Genomic DNA, 21020 nt, shown 5'->3' with positions numbered 1-21020 from the left:
AGGAAGGAAGGAAGGAAGGAAGGAAGGAAGGAAGGAAGGAAGGAAGGAAGGAAGAAAGAAAGGAAGGAAGGACTTTGGATTTGTTTCATCCTCCAGAGGGGATTGGTCCCTTTGACCTCTAAGAACCTTCCAACTCGAACATATCTTGATCCCATGAAAATGATGATATCATATCAAATAAAGTTCATAATAATTCCTCTGTGTGTGTGTGTCTGTCTGTCTGTCTCTCCTGTTTCCATCTTCCTTCTCAGACCCTCCCAATTTCAAGCTTTCTCCATCCCTGATCCATCACCATGGGGACCACAGAAGCCACACTACGGATGGGAAATGTGGATGTGAAGGAGGAATGGCAAGATGAAGACTTCCCCAGGTGTGTCTTGCAACCTCTGCCATTAAGACTTGGGGTAGGGGAGGGAATTTAAGATTTCTAACATTTGGACTACTTCTCCACAGAAGTACAATATGTTAGCAATAATTCAGAAGCTCATGGATCTTTAGCACTTTAAGGTTTATGAAATGCTTTTCCTATGACCACCCTGGGAGGTGGGTAATTCAACTATTATTATTCCAGTTTTACCACTGAGGAACCTGAGGCTCAGGGAAAACTGTAGTGATTTAGCTGTGGCAACACAGCTACTATGCAATGGAACCAGAGTATAAACCCAGGTCTCCTGACTTGTGGATCCACTGTTTGTTCCTGTACAGTACACTACCCGTCTTGCAAATCAGGCTTCCCAAACTCTAGTCTCTGAGTTAGAACTTAAGATATCTAACAGGAATTGTGCCCAGCTTCCAAGTGAGCTCTCCCTGCTCTAAAATCCTGCTCTAAAATCCTACATAGCCCTGGCTGGCAATTCTATTTGTCTATATTTCTCCGGTACAGTAAATGTATTGATATTTTTGACTGTGAATACATGCAAGCCACTTCTCCTGAAGAAGTTCATTTTGGACCCCTGTCTTTTGAATTGATCTTTTTCTCTTTCAAAGCCTTTAGTTATGCCATTAATCCTCCTTTCCACGGTACAAGTAGAAGTCAGAAAATTCATCTCAATCCACCAAACATTTATAAAGGTCTGTTCTGTACAAGGAAATCACGGGATCACAAATTTAGAGTTGGAAAGGATCTTAGAGGTCTTCTGGTCCTACTCCTTCACTTTACAGATGAGAAATGATGGCCCAGAGAGATTAAATGGCAAGACGTGGTATTTTTTGTTGTTCAGTCATTTTGGTTGTGCCCAACTCTGTGATCCCATTTGGAATTTTCTTGGCAAAGATACTAGAGTGGTTTGCCATTTCCTTCTCCAGTTCACTTTACAGATGAGGAGATAGGATTAAGTGACTTACCCAGGGTCATATGGCTAGTAAGTATCTGAGGCTGGATTTGAACTCAGGTCTTCTTGACACCAGGCCTGAAACTCTATCCACTGTGCCACCTAGCTGACCCATGCCACAAAGTAAGTGCTATATAAATGTTAGTTATTACTCTGCCCAATTATTACTAAGCTATAAGGATAACAGAGGATTTGAATCCAGGTCCTCTGACTGCATAATAGATTCTGATTTCAAGAGACTTACAATCTAATGTAGGGAAGAATAGGTACACAAATCAATGTGATGCAAGAAAGAGGTCCAAGCAAAGAACTATGGGAAGTTTTGGGAGATAAAGGCTATTTTGACCTAGAAAATTAAGAGCTGGAGTTAGGGAAGGCTTCCCTGACAAAATGGCCTCTGAACTAGACCTTGAAAACAGAGAGGAAAAGAGTTATACCAGAGCGCTAAAATTGGGGCCCCAGGCAAACTTAGAACTTTTTAAAAGCTAAAGTTTATTCTGTTAGCATAGTACGCATGGTAAAGAGGTGGGAAGTATAGCAGTCAAGGGCCTGAGTTCTCTCCCTTGTTCTTTTACTAGATTATTTTACATCCATAGACAAGACTCTTCTCCTCTCCAGACTCCAGTTATTTCCATCTGTAAAATAGAGAGAACGTATCTCACATCAATTACCTCGAAAGATTGTTGGGGAGGAAAGTGCCTCATAGACCTTAGGGTGCCATCAAAATGGGAGTTACACCACCAATGGGAGGATTCCTTTGGTCTCAGATGCTAAAGCTGAAAGTCCTCGGTAAAACCTGGGTGGGGAAAGGTCAGTGTGTGGCTGGAAAACCAACAGCCCTTTTTTGATCCCCTGTTGAGTGCTTTTGATTTTCTGTTATTTGGGTTTTTCATACCAGTCATTAACTCCTAGACCTGAGTTTGAATGCCAAAAAACCCTGTCATTCGTTCCCCTTCCTCTAAGTACCACTGATCTAATCTTACACACAAGTGCATGAAGATTTATGTGATAAGAGAACACACTGCTGAAGTATGTTACTTTTCTAAGGGATGAGATATAAACTCCTCCGTTTGGCCTTCACAATCCAGCCCCATCCTCCTTTTCTAGCTATATTAGTCATTCGGTCAACAAGTATTTATTAAGCTCCTTTTATATACCAGGTACTGCACTAGGTGCAGAAGATATGAAAAAAGGGGAAATGCCCCTGCCCTCAAGGAGCTTACAATCTAACAGGGGAGGCAACAAACAAGAAATATATGTACAGGGACAGTTAGGTGGTACAGTGGACAGCCTTGAAATGGGAGGTCCTGCATTCAAATCCAGTCTCAGATACTTCCTAGCTGTGTGACCCTGGGCAAGTCACTTAACCCCAATGCCTAACCCTTAACACTTTTCTGTCTTGGAATCAATCCTTAGTATCTATTCTAAAAGAGAAAATAAAGTGTTTAAAAAATATGTACAAACAAGCTCTATGTAGGAGAAATAGGAAATAATTCAGAAAGGGGAGGCACTCAAATTTAGAAGGATTGGGAAAGGCTTCCTATAGAAAGTGGAATCTTAGATGGGGCTTGAAGAAAGCCAGGAGTTATGGATGAGGAAGGAGAACATTTTGAGCATCAGTCAAGGGAGAGTCAGAGAAAATACCCAGAGCAAGCAAAGAGATGATTCTCATACAAAGCAATCCAATTCTCATTTCCCATCTTTGTATTAGATTAGAATGTTCTCCCTCCTCACCACTATTTTTTTAAAACCTTTACCTTCCATCTTGGAATTAATACTGTGTATTGGTCCCACTGCAGAAGAGTGGTAAGGGTTAGGCACTGGGAGTCAAGTGACTTGCCCTAGGTCACACAGCTAGGAAGTATCCGAGACCAGATTTGAACCTAGGACCTCCCATCTCTAGGCCTGACTCTCAATCCACTGAGGCATCCAGCTTCCCCCCTCACCTCTATTCTTAGAATCCCTGATGTTCTTCAAGGGATGGCTCAAGTGCCACCTTCTAGGGGAAGTCCTTCCTGATTCTCCCAGCTGCTGGTGCCTTCCTTCCCAAATCATGCCTTTATACACCTTTAGGAGTGGCAGTATGGTATAGTATAAGGAATTGGATATAGAATCAGAAAATACTGGAATCAGAAAGTCCAGTTTTCAAATCCCCCTCAGATACTCACTAGCATGGGACTCATATCAAGTCAACTAATTTCTTTTTCAATGTCTGTTTCCTCATCCACAAAATAAGAGTGGGAGGATGAACTTTACAGCCTCTAAGAGACTTTTTATCTTTAAAGTTATGATCATATGATCCTTAACTAGACTAATTAGACTGTAAGTTCCTTGAAGGCAAGGACCCTTTTGATTTTTTTTTCTTTGTAACCTTTGTAATTAGTACAGTGCTTGGCATATAATAATCACTTAAATGCGTGTGGATTAACATAATTACTCTACCTGTTCTATTGTTGCTATTATTATCATCATAATTAAATCTCTATTTTAGTAAAAAACATTATACATGGTTTTGGTTTTGATCCCAATTCACTGTTAGTCCTTAAGCAGACCTTTCTCCTCCCTCAGAGTTATATTCCCTCCACTGTGATAAGGAAGCTGGATCTGATGAGCTCCAAGATGCTTTTCAGCTCTGAAATTCTATGATTCTGTGATCTTCTGATTTTATTATTATTGATAAGAACTCACTTTTGTAGAATGTTTTGAGATTTTAAAAGTGAAATACATCATGGTGCAATGAAGAATCCCAGATTTGGAGTCAAAGGGACCTTGATTCAAATCCTGGTTCAAATCTGCCACTTATTTCCTATATGACCACAGCCAGTCCCAGTCTCTCTGGGCCTCAGTTTCCCCAACTATGCAAGGAGAGAGCGAACTACCCTGAGATGTAAGGTAGAGCAAGTATTATTAGCCCCATTTTTATAAATGAGGAAACAGGTTCAGAGAGAAGTAACTTGTCCAAGTTCACACAATTAGGTAATACCCAAAACAGGTTTGCAGGCAATGTTTTGCCTTAATTCAGCAATAAATGGAAAGAACAAGATCATCTGTAAATGCAAACTGAGAACCAGTTCAGAAAGTTTAATATTGCAAAGAGACACTTGTGAGCGGGAGGGGAGATGGTGCACAAGTGAGTTTCTCCTGGTGGCAGCTGCAGAGATTGCCCCTTGGCTTCAGTAACTCAGTGTTCAGAGGACAGTAGGTTTCTTGTGAAGTTTTGATCATTAAGTTCAATTCTTTTGCCAACTCAATCTTAATTAAGAAGCTCTTTTGTTTACTCTCTCTCCAAAACTAGCTTAACTCTATGTAGGAAGGTTCCAGCTGCAGATTTGATGCTGGTATCATTGTCTGTCTTGACAGGACTAGGAATTCTGTTGGACCCAGCTCAGTGGTCCTTCTTGGGGATTCTCAGATGGAGGTTTTTTTGTTTTTTTTTAATTTTAAACCCTTAACTTCTGTGTATTGACTTATAGGTGGAAGAGTGGTAAGGGTAGGCAATGGGGGTCAAGTGACTTGCCCAGGGTCACACAGCTGGGAAGTGTCTGAAGCCAGATTTGAACCTAGGACCTCCCGTCTCTAGACCTGGCTCTCAATCCACTGAGCTACCCAGCTGCCCCCTCAGATGGAGGTTTTAAGGGTGGTGAGTGCATGAAAAATCCTCTATTCCAATTCCCTCATTTTATATGATATAAAATAACATATATATATTTTATATATGTGATATAAATATCAGATATAAAAACTGAAGCCTAGAGGGGTGGAGTGACATATCTAAAAGGAGTAAGAAACCAATCTGAGATTCAAACTTGAACAAAAGTGTTCTGTGTGGTTGTATGTTTGTAAGCTTTTAAGTGTAGAAAAATGGCTTGAAGTGAATCAAGATGAGGTGAGATGGCCATCATGGATCTCTTCAGGGCTTGACATTTTCATAATGACATTTCTATAATGGTTTGATCCAGCAATTGAATAAAACAGCTTACCAAATGTTTAACTAAGCCCAATTTACAAAGTGTTTTACACATTTCATTTCATCTCCACAATCTCCCTAAAGTAGACAAAGTACACTATTATTATTATTATTCCCATTTTACAGATGAGAAAACCAAGGTACGAGAGCTAAGTCAGTTAACTAGCACTTATTACACGTTTGTTGTATGCTAGCCATTGTGCTGAACCGTTGGGGATATAAAAGCCAAAATAAAAGCTTCTGCTCTAGGGGAGTTTGTAGTCTAATAGAGGAAACAACATGAAAACAACTAGTTACAAATAATATATGCAGGGCAAATTGGAGAAAATATCAGAAAATGGTGCGAGGATTAAAGAAGACTAGGAAAGGTTTTTGGCAAACTAGCTAAAATGCGAAGGAGACTGGGGGGCAGAATGAGAAGGAGAGTGCATTCCCTACACAAGGGAGAGCCAGAGAAAATGCTGTCTTACCCTGTCAAATAGCTACTAAGTGGCAGAGATAACAGTTTCTGGACCAGATCTTTTGATTCCACATCTAGTACCCCTTTATACAATCTCAGAATCTCAGAGACCTCAGTCTTCTAGTCCTGTCCATAGAGGAATCTCCTCTATAATATCACGAATAAAGAGTCATTCGGCCTCTGCTGCCATGCAGTATTTTTCATCATATCAAGCCCAAATCTACCTCTCTGCAATATTTACCTATTATTCCTAGTTCTGCCCTGTGGGGCCAAGCAGAACAATTCCTGTCTGTCTTCTTTAAATACTTAATAGTTCAAATGAACCCCTTAATTCTTTTCTTCAGCTAAAGATCCCTAGTTTCTTCAACAGATGCTCTTATGGGCCAGTCTCCAGTTTCTTCCCCATCCTGGTTGCCCTACTCTGGACATGTTTCTGTTTGCCAATGCCCATCTCAATCTGAAGCATCTCAAAATCATCTCAGCATTCTAGATGTCAACAAGAACAATGTGACTATCTTCTTCCCACCCTCTGGACCCCACACTTTTTTAAATAAAGCCTGAATTCACATTAGCTTTTTTGACTGCTAAGTCTTACTCATGTTGATTGATCTTGAGCTTGTAGCCCTCAGATTTATAGGATCATAGAATTAGGACTGGAAGGGACCTTAAAAGCCATCCAATCCAATTCTTTCATTTTACAGATGAGGAAACCAAGGCACCAAAAAGTTAAGTCACATAGCTAGTACATGTCTGAGTTGGGATTTGAACCTAGGTCTTCCCTTTCCATTATACACCATCCCACTTCAACTCTCAAAAATCTTTCTATCTTCCTCTTCCTCATCATCTATCTTCCTCTCCCTTCACAATCCTCATCTCCACCCCAACCTTCACAACACCTCTCTATGTTGTCTTCCCTACATTAGTTAGCTCCTTGAGGGCAGGGATTGGCTGGCTTCTATTTGTGTCCTGAGGGCTTAGCACAGTGCCTTCTACTTGGTAAGTCAGGCAACCAGCATTTATTAAACCAGTATTATATGCCAGGCCTGAGGACCAAAAGAAAGGCCAGGAACATGATCTCTGCCCTCAAGGAACTCACATTCTAATAGGAGAGACAATGTACAAAAAGCCACATTCACACAAGATATATAAATAGCATAAGTGGGAGAGAGCTAAGAGCACAATTATGACTTTATTCATATTTCCACACAAACTATTATACAGATACCCCTTCCCCATCCTGTAATTTTCTCATTTCTTAGTTGAAACCAAGTCTAGGACTTTGTATTTCTCTTGATTCAATTTAGTTATATTAGATTTGGCCCATTATCCTAATGTGTTGATTATTTTAGCCTTTTGAAGAGACCCTGATCGCCATTTAATATGCTATCATTCCCAGTCGATTTCATAAACATTCTTTCCATGCCTTCAATGATAGAGCATTACTGGAGGCAAGAAAAGGGGTGTTCCTGTTTGTGTCCAGAAGCCCATGAAAGGATGACTATTGCACATCATAGAACGTTTGTGTTGCAATAGCCTCCTGGCTAGTCATTCTGAATCCAATCTACTCTTTATGCATTGACTGAATAATATTCCTATCATGTCACTATGTTTGGGTCAATCAGCTACTCAGAAATCTTCTGTGGCTCTCCATTGCCTCCTGAATAAAGTATAATTCTTCACATTGGCATTCAAAGCCTTCTACCATCTGCCTCCAGCCTACCTGTCCAACTTTACCTCATGCTATTGTCCTTCACATATTCCATATTCCACTGAATCTATGCTACCCTTTCTCCTGTTCCCATGCTGTATTCTTCTCCTGCCTCTCTTTCTTTGTTCTTGCTATCTACTATATCTGGAATGGATTCCCTACCTCCCTTTCCATCTCTGTCTGTTGAAGTCCCTAATTCCCTTCAGTGTCCAACCCAAAGGCTACTTCTTCCATAGAGCCTTTTTATAACCCACCAAGGGAAAGTGGTCTCTGCTAAGAGCATGCTAATAAATGTTTAATGACAAGCTGTCCAAAAAAATACATAATTTAAAATTTAATCTACCTTATTAACATTTTCTCCACCACTTTCTTAAACCTAGACAAGCAACAAAACAATAAATGAAGCTTCAATTTGTAGTGCTTGCTGATTTCTGAGGTGTAAAACACCCTGAAAATGTAATAATTGGCTTTCATAAATTGGTTTGAGCTGGCTCCAGCACAGTTTCTCTCTCCCTTCCTCCCTTTTCTCTTTCCTTTTCCCTCTCTCTCTCTCCTCCACAACTCTCTCTCTCTCTCTCTCTCTCTCTCTCTCTCTCTCTCTCTGTCTCTCTCTCTCTCTCTGTCTGTCTCTCTCTCTCTGTCATTCTCCCTGTCTCTCTCCCTTCTTTTCCCTCCCTGTCACTCTCTCCCTCTGTCTCTATCTATCTATCTCTCTGGCTCTTTCTGTGTGTCTATGTCTGTGTCTATATCCGTGTCTGTATCTGTTTCTCTGTCTCTGTCTCTGTCTCTGTTTCTGTCTCTATCCCTGCCTCTGTCTCTCTCCCAGCCCCCTCCCCACAGATTTCTCATAGCCCTTTGCCTAGGCCTCTCCTTTTTACTTACTCCCTGACTGTGTCAGTCTATTGATTCTCAGTGCCTAGCAAAGGCTTTGCACAAAGTAGATTCTTTGTTCAATTGAATTATGCATTAAAAACCAGAATGGGACATACATTTTTGGATCTGGCCAATGTGAGAATCTGTTTTGCTTTACTGAATAGAATATGGTGTGTTTTTTTTTTCAGTTTTTGATGGTAGAGAGTAGGCAGTGGGAGGAAGAGAAAACAAATATACATTGGTCGGGGGGGAAAATAAAATTACATTTTAAAAAATTTAGTAATTGTCCAAAAGTGGAATGGAGTACTTGGAGCTTTGGTGGATTCCCTCTCTTTAGAAGTCTTCAGGCAGAGGCTGAACAACCATTTGTCAGTGATGCTGCAGTGGGAATTCTTTCATATATGGGTTGAAATAGACGGTCAATAGAGTGTCCCTTCCAATGCTCAAATTTTGTTAATTGAATTTAATTGACTTTCATTGAATTGATTAATTGAAATGGCTAATTGATTAGAATCTTGTCTCAGTAGTCATTCAGCAGCTATTTATTAAATGCCTCCTATATCAAAACCTTGTGCTCAGCACTCAGAATCGAGATGAAAAAAAAATTATGTGATTTTCTGCCCTCAAGAAACTTCTAATCTAATAGAAGGCTATCACACACACACACACACACACACACACACACACACACACGCATGACACATGGTAGTATGTGACTGAGGCAAAGGAGAAATTTGTGCAAAGTGTTCCCCAGAAATGTGATCAGGGAATGATTGCCTCCAGTTGAGGGAATCAGGGAAAATTTGATAAAACAGGGTAACACTTGAACTGGGTCTTGAATATGAAAAGGATTTCAACAGACTGAAATGAGGAGGTAGCATATTCCTGGCTTGGGTGAGGGTCTCCACAAATGCACAGAAGCTTGAAAGAACAGGATAAGTTTGGTGGTTGACACAGTGAACTGAGTGCTAGACTTGGAGTCAAGAAGAGCTGGGTTCAAATCCAATCTCAAACATTCGCTAGCTGAATAGCCTTGGGCAAGTCACCCAGTCTCTCCCAGATTCATTTTCTTCATCTGTAAAGTTGAGGAGGTTAGACTCTCTTGATAACCTGTGAGATCACTTCCAGCTCTAAACCTATGATCCTACGATTGGGAAAGATAAAGGATGTAAGAATAAAGTATAAAGGGCCTGCAATCGGGAAGATCCAAGTTCAAATTCAGCCTCAGACATTTACTAGCTGTGTATCCGTGGGGATATTACTTAGTCTGTATCTGCCTCAGTTTCACCATCAGTAAAATAGAGATAATAATAGCACCTACCTCTTAGGGTTATTGTGAAGATCAAATGAGATAATATTTGTAAAGTACTTGGCACAGTGCCTGGCACATAATAGGTTTATAAAAATCCTCATAATTATTATTATTATGGAGGGCAGTGATAAGAGCCAAGGCTAAGAAGTTGCCATTAGATCATGGAGAGTCTTATATGCCAGGTCAAGAAGTATATATTTTATCCTAAAGGAAATAAAGACCCAAGGGAGGCTTTGCTTAATAAGTATTTCATCACATCAAGCCCACTGGGGCAATGATAAAGTCAGACCTTTACTCATAGGCATGTCTTTTCAGAGTTAGAACAAAAGATTCCCAGCAGCACAGCCACATTTCCTGTACCCCTCTACCACAGCGTCCAAGTAGTCCTCACTTTAGAAGAGGCTTTGGGTACAGGATAGCTAGGTATCTCAGTGGACTGAGAGCCAGGCTGTAAAACGGGAGGTCCTGGATTAAAATCTTATCTCAGACACTTCCTAGCTGTGTGACCCTGGGCAAGTCACTTAACAACCATTGCCTAACCCTTATCACTCTTTTGCCTTGGAACCAATACACAGTATTGATTCTAAGACAGAAAGTATGGGTTTAAAAAAAAAGGCTGGAAAGTTAGATCCTAGAGTCTAAGACTAGCAAACCAAGAAACAGATTTTGAGTCCATTCCTATAGGAAAACAGAAAAGAATGAGAGTTGCTGTTATGAATAATAATAATAATAGTTCATATTTCTATATGAACCAGGTAAGCAAAGGGTCTTCTTCATAACAATTGACCCTGTGAAGCAGGAAACACAGAACCTCCATTTTACAGTTAAGGAAATAGGACTTATGTGATAGGCTCAGTGGTGTACTGGTAAATATTTAACAACTTACTCTCCAATGGCAAAAAAATGCACCCAATACACTTTTGAGTTTAATCTGCATCATTGACATTTCCTCCATCATTTTCTTGAGTCTAAACAAACAACAAAGCAATAAGTTAAACTCTGATTTGTAGCATTTGCCAGTGTCTGAGGTATAAACCCTTACATTGAAATTTTAATGATGAGCTCTTGTGAGCCAGTTCAAGCTGGCTCCATCAAGCCACTATTTAAGATCATAGATCTGGAGAAAAGGCCCTTAAAGATACTGTAATCTCATTCCCTCATTTTACATATGAGGAAACTGAGGCACAAGCTAAGAGACTTGTTCAAGGTCACTTAGGTAGTGAGTGGCAGAGCTGGGTTTTGAACTCAAGTTTTCAGACTGTATTTCCAGTTCCTTTCCTGCCTTACCCCACAGTCACATGACTAATGAGAATTATCGCTAAAACCCGAACCTGGTCTCTGACTCTGAATCCAGTGCTCTTTCTCCCTCTCCTCCACCCCACACACAGCACATCGCCTCCTCGTCCACTGGCACGGTCCAGATACATAGGGCAGCCAAAGCTTGGTGAAAGCGGCTGGGTACAAGGAGACAGGACCAGTGAGAAGGAGGCAGTGGGCCGGTGTAAGCCAAGAAGGGAGGGAGCCGAGCAGAGAAGGAGGGCTAAGCATTTTCGCCCTCGGAGGTGTGTCTTCCTGCTGAAGCCGCGGTGTGCTGGTGCGGCTCGCGTTCTGCATTGATGCTGTAGGGATGCCCGAGGGAGGAGTAAGATGCTGGCGCATGCTCACTGGGGCTCCAGCATCTTCCTAGTCAGAATTCATTCACTGCCAGAGAGCCAGTATCTAATAGGATAGAGCTCAGCATCATCTGACCAGCACAGCCCAAAATGGTGGGGCTGGAGCCTTAAACAAGCTCCCCTGATTCAGGAAATTCAGGAAGGGACAAAGAAGGCTCAGGACCCAGGTAAGACTGGAACAGGAGGAGCCAAATCCCAAAGGGAGCATCCTGAGCATCCTCTTTAAAGGTAAGGAAGACGGTTTTTTTCCTTACTTCCTCATAGAGTCTGTGTTCACAGAACCCTCTGACATACATTGTCAGGCTCCAGGTGCCCTATGGAAAATCATTGGGATATTTGGAGATGCTGTGCAGGGGGGGGGGGGCTGGCAATCAGACCACCATCCCCTCATGGCATGAGAAGACCAGAGATTTGGAGCTGAACACATCCTTAGAGATCATCTGATCTAGTCCCCTTCATTTTACAGATTAGGAAACTGAGGCTCAAAGAGGTTAAGTTATTTTCCCCAAGGTCACACAAGTAATCAGTAGCAGAGACAAGATGTGAACCTATGTCTTCTGACTCCAAAAACCAGAACTTTAGAGCCAGAAAATCTGCTTCATTCATGCCAACAACAGCCCAGACCCCCAGAGGTTCTAATTCTTTAACATGCCCCATCAAAATGTGAAGTCCTTGAAGGCAGAAACTGGGTTTTTTGCCCCAATACACTCATACACAGTAAATGATTAATAAGTGCTTGTAGAATGATTGACTGGCTGATCAACTGATCAAGGGGCAAAGCATTCTTTTCCCCCTCCTAGATGAAGCTAGTTTCTGAAATGTGTTGTCATGTGAGTGTTTTTAAAAAGACAAAACTTTAATCTTAAACTTGGGGATCCTGGTTTTCCACTTAGTAACATCGTTTCCCGAAATAAATCAAAACATTCTCTACAACTCAGTTTTCTCATCTGTAAAAAAATGGAGGCAACAATGCTAATATCGTTGCTATTTCACTGAATTGTAAGGAGCATGCTTTATAAACCTCAAATCCTATAGGAACACAAGTTATTGTTACTGTTTGCTGTGTGACCAGGGCCAATTCACTTCAGCTCTCTGAACCTCAGTTTATTCATCAGTAAAATAAGGAACTTAGATAATCACTAAGGCAGTTAGGTGGCTCAGTAGATAGAACATTGAATCTGAAATCTTGAATAAGTCAGTTACTTGCTAGCTGTGTGTCCCTGGACAAGTCATCTATCTATCCTCAGTTTGCTTCAATTTCCTTAAGAGTAAAATGAAGGATTTAGATTAGACAAATCACTAAGGAAGCTAGATGGCACAGTGGACACATTTTAATCATTATGCTTTCCCCGTTTTTTTATTTTGATTGGGTTTCTTTTGTGTGTAGTTTTTGTTGCCCTTTTTCTTAGGGAGAGAGAAAGGAAAAGAAGGAGTATTTATATAGCCTACTTTTTTATCTAAGGATAGCTAGGTTGCACAATGGATAGTACTGGGCCTGAAGTCAGGAAGACTTGTCTTCTTGATTTCAACTCTGGCTTCAGACACTATCTGTGTGATCCTGGATAAGTCACTTATGCTCTATTTGCCTCAGTTTCCTCGTAAGTAAATACAAGTAATCATAGTGCCTTCTTTCCAGGTTGTTTTGAGGAGAAAATGAGATATTCGGAAGTGATTTGTAAATTTTAAAATGTTATGTAAATGCTAGTTATTATTACTTTTATCTCACACCCCTTTCAACTTCAGATTCCATGATAGGATTGTTCCATGGCTATAGCTGCACAAGATACTTCTAAAGTATGTTAGAATCTTACATTTAGAGCTGAAAGAGACCTTCGAGATCACCTGGGCCAGTGGTGTCCAATTCAGGTAGAAATGGAGGCCATTAACTTTATAGAAAGATCCTAGGGGGCCACATATTGGCTTAGTTTTTAAATGTAATGTTATCTGTGTTTTATTACATTTTTATTTAGGTAGTTAAATGTTTCCCAATTTCATTTAAATCCAGTTCAGGCCACACATGGGATCAGGGTTGCAGGGGCTTTCCTTCTTGCTAAATGTTGACCATTTATTTTGGCCAGAAGTTGATCATTAAGACCTTTCAACTGAATCTGCTTTGATCCCTTCATGATCAAGTCAAAACCAGCTCATTTAGAAGGAACTAATAGCTGTTTTCCTTGTTTCTACTTGTGTGGTTCCTAATCCATTTGAGGTTCTTAGAGGCATTAGCAAAAAAAGCAAGATCGACTAGTTAATGTTGAAAGCAATGCTCCTTAGGGGCACAGAAGATGGAGTGCCAGGTCTGGAGTTGGGAGGACCTGAGTTCAAATCTGGCCTCAGACAACTTCCTAGCTGTGTGACCCTGGGCAAGTCACTTAACCCTGATTTCCTAGCCCTTCTTACTCTTCTGTCTTAGAATTAATAATTAAGACAAAAGGTAGGGGGTTTAAAAAAGAGAATAAGAAAAAAATGTGTCTTTATTACAAGCTCATATTACTGCACATGAAGGAAAGCTTAATGGAACCTCCAAAAATGAGAATACAGAAGGGAAGAAAGAGGAACCAAAGGAAGAATAAAGCCAGAGTGGTTGACAGATTTCTTTAGGCTTGAGCAGGAGGGTTCTGGTACACCTAACCTTAGGTCTCTAAGTCATTTCCAGGCAATGTGAGAGATGGCTGTGGCTTCATCTCCCCAATAAGGACAACACTCAGAACATACACATAGCCAAGACCTCCCAAATTAGGGTCACACAACATGGCACAATGGATAGAGCACTGGGATTGGAGTCAAGAAGCCCTGTCTCTGACCTATACTGGCTGTATGATCCTGGGCCAACCATTTAACCTCTCAGCCTCAGTTTTCTTGTCTGTAAAATGGGAACAATTAATGATATCTACCACATAAGGCTGCTGAAAAGACCAAATGAAATAAAATTTGTAAAGTGCTTTACAAACCTACTTCTCTTTCTGCGAGTATATTGCACTACCTAGCACTGGGTAGCATAGCCTCTATTTAAATGTATTTAGAGCTTGGTGGCTTGGGACCAATTGTTTAACCTTCTGGGTATCGATTCCCCTTCTGAAATGAGATGGAGAGGGAGTATAGCATAATACTTTCTAGATACTTCCCTTTAACCGAGCTGTTATCTGTAAAATGGGGATTGAGAATCCTCCCCCTGCCTCCCTCACAAGATTATCCAGAGAATCATGGAGTCATAGATCAAGAGGCAGATGGGATTCAGGGACCATCTAAATCCAACCCCTTTATTTTACAGTTGGGGAAACTGTCACCCAGGAAGGTTGAACAGCTTGTCCAGGTTTCCATAAATACTATGACCCAAGATAAGATTTGAACCCAGGTCCTCTGACTGACTCTAGAGTCTATTATAGCTTGACCAGGGGATACCATATGGCCTAGTTCATTAGCACCTGCTCTTCCTGAGACTTTCCTCTTTGATGTTTGTCTGCAGATTTGTCTGCCATGTCTCCCTTGAATTTTTTTAACTCCTCCTTTCTGATTGAGTAACAACTATAAGACAGAAGATCCAGAGCTAGGCAAATGGTGCAGGATCACACAGTTAGGAAAGTGTCTGGGGTCAGATTTGAACCCAAGAGTCGCTGCTTCTACCCTTGAAGTTTTAAGAGCTTAGACAAAGCTTCAAAAGCCTGGAATGTGATACCAAGATATCTGTCAGCAAATCTTTCCTGAATAACAAACTTCATGCCCAACCCTGTGCTAGGTTCAGTGCGGATGCAGGATAAAACAGTGACACTGAGTCCCTGCCCTAGAGAAGGTACCAATCCAGTCATGGAGGTAAGATTCACACCTAAGAAGCAGTTAGAGAACAAAGAGATAGAATATGAAAACAAACACTTGTTTACCTAATACAAACATATGGAAGAGGGGGCAGACATTCCCTCTTCCATCTGGGGAACAATGTTAGTTGTATTCAAGTATTTGAAAGGCCATCACATGGAATAGGGTTGGGACTCTTCTCTGCTCAGCCCAAAAGAACAGAACCTGGAGCAGGGACAGAAATCAGAGAGTTGGAATTAGTAATAGAAATTCCTAAAAATTATAGCTTTTCCACAATGGATTGAGAAAGTTAGTGAGTTTCCCGTCTCTAGGGGTATTCAAGTGAAGCAGTATTCAAGGTTCCCAGACTTTTTTGGCCTACCACCCCCTTTCCAGAAAAAATATTACTTAGCCCCCTGGAAATTAATTTTTTTCAATTTTAATAGCAATTAATAGGAAAGATAAAAGCACCTGTGGCCATCACCACTCTCCTGGATTGCTACAGCACCCACCGGGGGCGGTGGCGCCAACTTTGGGAATCACTGAAGTAGAGGCTAAATGACCACTTTCTAGGAAAGTCATAGTGGAGATTTTTGTTCAGATGTGGAATAGGCTAGATGCCCTGCCTTCTTTTGTTGTTCAGTCGTTTCTGTTGTGTTTGACTCCTTGTGACCCCATTTTGGGGTTTTTCTGGACAAAGATATTGCAGTGTCTTGTCATTTCCTTCTCCAGCTCATTTTACAGATGAGGAAACTGAGGCAAACAGGGTTAAATGACTTGCCCAGAGACACACAGCTAGTAAGTGTCTGAGGTCAGATTTTAATTCAGGAGAATGTCTTTCTGACTTCAAGACCAGTATTTATGAGACAGCCTCCAAGTTTCCTTCTAAAAATGAAAATCTGTGTGAAGTTACAGGGAAGATGACTTCAACTCAGCAGGAGAACTTCCCAGAGGAGGTACCAAGTTCTCTATGACTAGGAATCTTTTATTCATTTATTTTTACCAATTACTTGTAATAACAAATTTCCACATAGGTTTTCCAAAGTTATAAGGATCCAGATTTTCTCCCTCCCCCATCCCAAAGCTGGCAAACAATTTAATATGAGTTATACATGTATTATCACATAAAACATATTTCCATATTGTTTATTTTCATGATTGAATAATCTCATAAAACCAAAACCCCCAAACATATACCCCAAAAAACAAGTGAAAAATCATGTGTTTCATCTGCATCGCTACTCCGACAGTTCTTTCTCTGGAAGTGAACAGCATTCTTGGTACGTCTACAAATCTTTAAGCAAAATCTGGATGACCACTGGGATGCCATAGGAGAAATTCCTGCTTAAATATGGGTGGGACTCAGCATTTCCTGATAGCACTTCAAGTACTGAGATGCTAACTCTCTGAAAATAGCAGGGCTTGACTAATGAGCTAAAGTGAGAAGGTTCTTCTATACTTCTACGGCATTTCAAGCCAATTAAGAATTGAACTAAATTTGGCTGACTACTAATGATTAAAAATATTTCTTTCCTTCCCTTAATGCACCCTTCTGTACCTGCTTTGCCCAACCTACCCTCCTGGCTCTACCATTTGCTTTGACTGTTGGTCATGACTGATGCTCCTTGGACTGGTTTGACAGACCTCTCCCAGAAGAGACAGGGATGGACACCCTTGGCAGCCCCATTGAAGATACATCCTGTAAGTATGCACTTGGATTTGTCCAAGGACAGTGGTTTATGAGTCTTGTCAATGATGAAAATGAATCTGGTCAATTTGTAATCCTAGGAGACAATACCAGAACACTTGGGTTTGAATCCTGGCTCTGTCACCAATTTGCCTTGTGTGTTCTTGGACAAGTCCCTTCCCCTCCCGAGGGTGGAATCAGAGGTGGAATCCAAATCCAGGTCCTTGGATTCTAGGGCCAGTGCCTTCCTCCTATATCCCAGCAAGTGATCCACGGTGCTTCTACCCCATGCATAACAGAACATTCCTATCATTGAGAGAATTATTGAAGCACAGGTGCTGATAATTAGCCTCATGAATTTTATTGGGGAACTCTGTCCAGTACCCTGTAATAGATTCGTGACCTGCTGAAGTAACCTAAGGATCACTAGGTCTTGCCATCTACACGCCACAGCACCCTCAAAGTCTTTCTGTATGCCCTGCTGCTGAACTTTCTTTTTTTTTAAACCTTTACCTTCTGTCTTGGAATCAATGTTATGAATATATATATATATGTAGTTTTTTAAAGAATCAATATTACATATCAGTTCCAAGGCAGAAGAACAGTAAGGTCTAGCCAGTTGCAGTTAAGTGACTTTCCCAGGGTCACATAGCTAGTGAATGTTAAACTTTTTCTTAAGTGCTGTCTCCCTCCTTGAGAACAGGGTATGTCGTGCTTTTTCTATTTGTATTGCCAGCCCTTGGCACCGGACTTGGCATCTAGAAAGCACTTAAGAAGTTATTTTCATTCATTCACTATTGTGGGCATTCCTTATTACAATCCATCCATTCTTGTCCATCCTGTAGCTCTTGTCCATATCTTCCTGCAAAACTGTCTCAAGAAGGTCACCCAACCTCCAGGAGGTCATCCTCACATTCTCTTAGCCAAACATGCTTTGAGTGCCGGAGATCTGTGCAACCTGAGGTCACAACTATAGGAAGGAACAAGTACTAGCAGAATGGATAGACTATATTATTTCTGAGTTCGATTCCTAGTGCTTCCTAATGCCAGCTGTAGTTCTATCCCAACTCCAATGACCTGCAAGACCCAGGAATCTTGTTCCTTTGCCCATTTTTCAAGTGGCTCCATAAGTATTTGTGAAGTACAGCAGAAGCCTGTTTGAACGATCTACCATACAGGTTCAGATACAGCATGGGCCAAGGCATGTCCTGACATAGAAGAGCTACATGCTAGGTAGTAAAGGGTTTAATAAGCACAGCTAGGTGGTAGGGTGGACAGTAACAGGCCTAAAGTCAGGAAGACTCCTCTTCTTGAGTTCAAATCTGGACTCAGACACTAGCTTGTGTGACCCTGGACAAGTCACTTCACCCTGTTTGCCTCAGTTTCCTCATCTGTCAAATGAGCCAGAGAAGGAAATAGCAAACCACTCCAGTATCTTTGCCAAGAAAACCCAAATGGGGTCATGAAGAGTCAGGCACTACTGGAAACGAATGAACAACACCACAAACAACAAAATACAACTACCTGTAGCCTAGTGCCAACATGACAAAACAACTGGGTTAAGCTTGGAATTGAGAACACCTTGTGATAAATGTGATGAATGACTTGTTTAAAAATACTGATGAATAACCTGCTTGTTGGAGGACAGATTTGGGACACAAACAGATCCTGACAGGCTTGAATATATATGGCTTTACTAATATGAAATATAATAGTTACCTATTTAATAATTATAACTTAATTTAATAATTAATGAAAATTTGGCCCCCCAAAAATGATTAACCAGTATATGCCATCCAGGTATATTACTAATAAGCCTATATCCCAAAAAGCTCCAAAAATAGCTGAAAGGGATCTTATATATGCAAAAATATTGCTAGCTACTCTCTTGGAGGATTTATAAATGTGGAAATGAGAAGAATGCCCATCATCAATTGAGGAAGGGCTAGATAAGCTGTGATTCATAAACCTTACCTAGGTGGTTCAGTGGATAGAGAGCCAGACTGGAGATGGGAGGTCCTGGGTTTAAAACTAGCCTTAGACTTTCCGGGTTAAGATGGCGGCAGAGTAAGAAGCAGCTCTTAACCTCTCCTGACCTAAACATACAAAACTCCTCAAGGGGACATAAAAACAAGTCCAGACGAACGGAGGAACCCCACAACAGGGCACAGCGTGGAAGGTACGTGGAATCGAGACATTTCCAAGCTACAAAGGGCTCTCATTCAATTGCGGGCTGAGCAACCGCCCCACCCCCACCCCCTCCACACTCATCTATAGCTCCGAACCCAGCTAAAAAGAAATAGGGCAAGTTTGGGGCACCCATCGAGTCATCAGCAGCTCCGGGACCTGTTCCTGAGAGCAGCAAGACTTAGGACCCATTAAGTCAAAAAAAGCACGCGAAATCTGACCGCGTGCTGGAGCAGGACGCTGGGCGCAGAGAGTGCCGGCTGAGCAGAGGCGTGGGTGGAGGCAGAACTAAAGCCTAAGTGGGGAACCAGTACAGACAGGTATACGACTGTGGAAGCAGCGCCCTGAGACTTGTAAAGAAACCTCCAGCAGAGGATCAAGCAAGAGGGCCCACCAGGGGGCTTCACCTTGGAAAAAACCAGAATTCAGACCTCAGGAGCCAATAGATTTGGAACAGACACTGAGCCCGAGGATAAAGCTGAGAAGCTGCTGGGCTAATGATGGCTACTCAGCATCAGGAGGTTCAGAAGAGAAAGAATAATAACAAAAAGAAGAAGTCTTTAACACTCGACAGCTTTTACACAGAGAAAATCCAGACAACCGAGCAAACAGAGGAGGAGAACAAACAAGCATCCGGACCCTCCTCAAATAAGGAAAACTCCTCACAAGCTATGGAAGAGTTCAAAACTGAGATTCTGAGGAAAATGGAAGAGATCTGGCAAGAAAATAACAGTTTAAAAGGTAGAATCTTGCAATTGGAAAGTGAGGCTCAGAAATCAAATGAACTGATAAGCAAATTGAACACCAGAAATGACAAGATTGAAAAGGAAAACCAGTCCCTAAAGGCTAGAATCGAGCAATTAGAAGCTAATGATCTCTCAAGACAACAAGAACAAATAAAACAAAGTCAAAAGACTGAAAAAATAGAAGGAAATATGAAATATCTCAATGAGAGAGTGACAGACCAAGAAAACCGGTCTAGAAGAGACAATTTGAGAATAATTGGTCTTCCAGAAAAACCAGAAATTAATAAAAACCTGGACTCCGTACTAAAAGAAATTATTCAGCAAAATTGCCCTGAAGTCCTACAAAAAGAGGGCAATATAGACATCGAAAGGATCCATAGAACACCCACCATATTCGACCCAGAGAAGAAATCGGTTAGAAATATTATTGCCAAATTCAAAAGCTTTCAAGCAAAAGAAAAAATCTTACAAGAAGCCAGAAAGAGACAATTCAAATATCAAGGAGCACCAATCAGGATCACACAGGATCTGGCAGCCTCCACACTAAAAGACCGTAAGGCTTGGAATACAATATTCAGAAAGGTAAGAGAGCTGAGCCTGCAACCACGGATCAACTACCCATCAAAATTGACTATATATTTCCAGGGGAAAGTATGGGCATTCAACAAAATTGAAGAATTCCAGGTATTTGCACAGAAAAGACCAGGGCTGAATGGAAAGTTTGATATCGAACCACAAAAATCGAGAGAAACCTGAAAAGGTAAATAAGTTACAGAGGGAAAAGAAAGAAAACTTGTAATTTTTAAATTTGCCTTTTTAAGGGCCTCAGTGAGATCTAATTATCTGTATTCCTATGTAGAGAAATGTTATGTTTAATTCTCTGTAGTGAACTCTATTCACTATTATAATATTCACTATTATAGTAATCAGAAGAATAATTTACAGGGTGAGGGTGGAACACTAAATAATCTAAGATGGCATGGGGGATGGGAAAGAGGGGGTAAATAGCAGGGGATACCAAGAGAAACTTGAGTGAATAAGAAAATAGAATATTCTATTACACATAAAGAGGGCATGGAAGGGAGAGGGGACAAATACTATTATAAGAAGGAGAGGAAGAGAGCATTAAGAGGTAATAATCAAACCTTACTCTTAGTGTAATCAACCCGGAGAGGGAAGAGTAGTTAAACTATCCATTGGGAAATAAAACTCTTATCTAACCCTTCTGAGAAAGTTAGAAGGGATAAACCAAGGGGAGCAGGGGAGTGGGGAGGGGGGAAAAAA

The 21020-nt window shown here is 41.0% G+C and overlaps 1 protein-coding gene across 1 annotated transcript in view; it reads left to right on the top strand.

The window, feature by feature from the left end:
- Window positions 1–293: 293 nt before the first annotated feature.
- Window positions 294–21020, top strand: part of ATCAY (ATCAY kinesin light chain interacting caytaxin) — a 52666-nt gene continuing 31939 nt past the window's right edge. The window contains exons 1-2 of the mRNA XM_044685296.1: window positions 294–370; window positions 16759–16817. Coding sequence (XP_044541231.1) covers window positions 294–370; window positions 16759–16817 — 136 coding nt within the window. The remainder of the gene's footprint in view (window positions 371–16758; window positions 16818–21020) is intronic.

Source organism: Gracilinanus agilis, chromosome 1, assembly GCF_016433145.1.
Source record: "Gracilinanus agilis isolate LMUSP501 chromosome 1, AgileGrace, whole genome shotgun sequence".
Classification (NCBI taxonomy): domain Eukaryota; kingdom Metazoa; phylum Chordata; class Mammalia; order Didelphimorphia; family Didelphidae; genus Gracilinanus; species Gracilinanus agilis.
The sequence above is the reverse complement of the archived record's forward strand: the minus strand, read 5'-3'. Positions and strand labels throughout refer to the sequence as shown.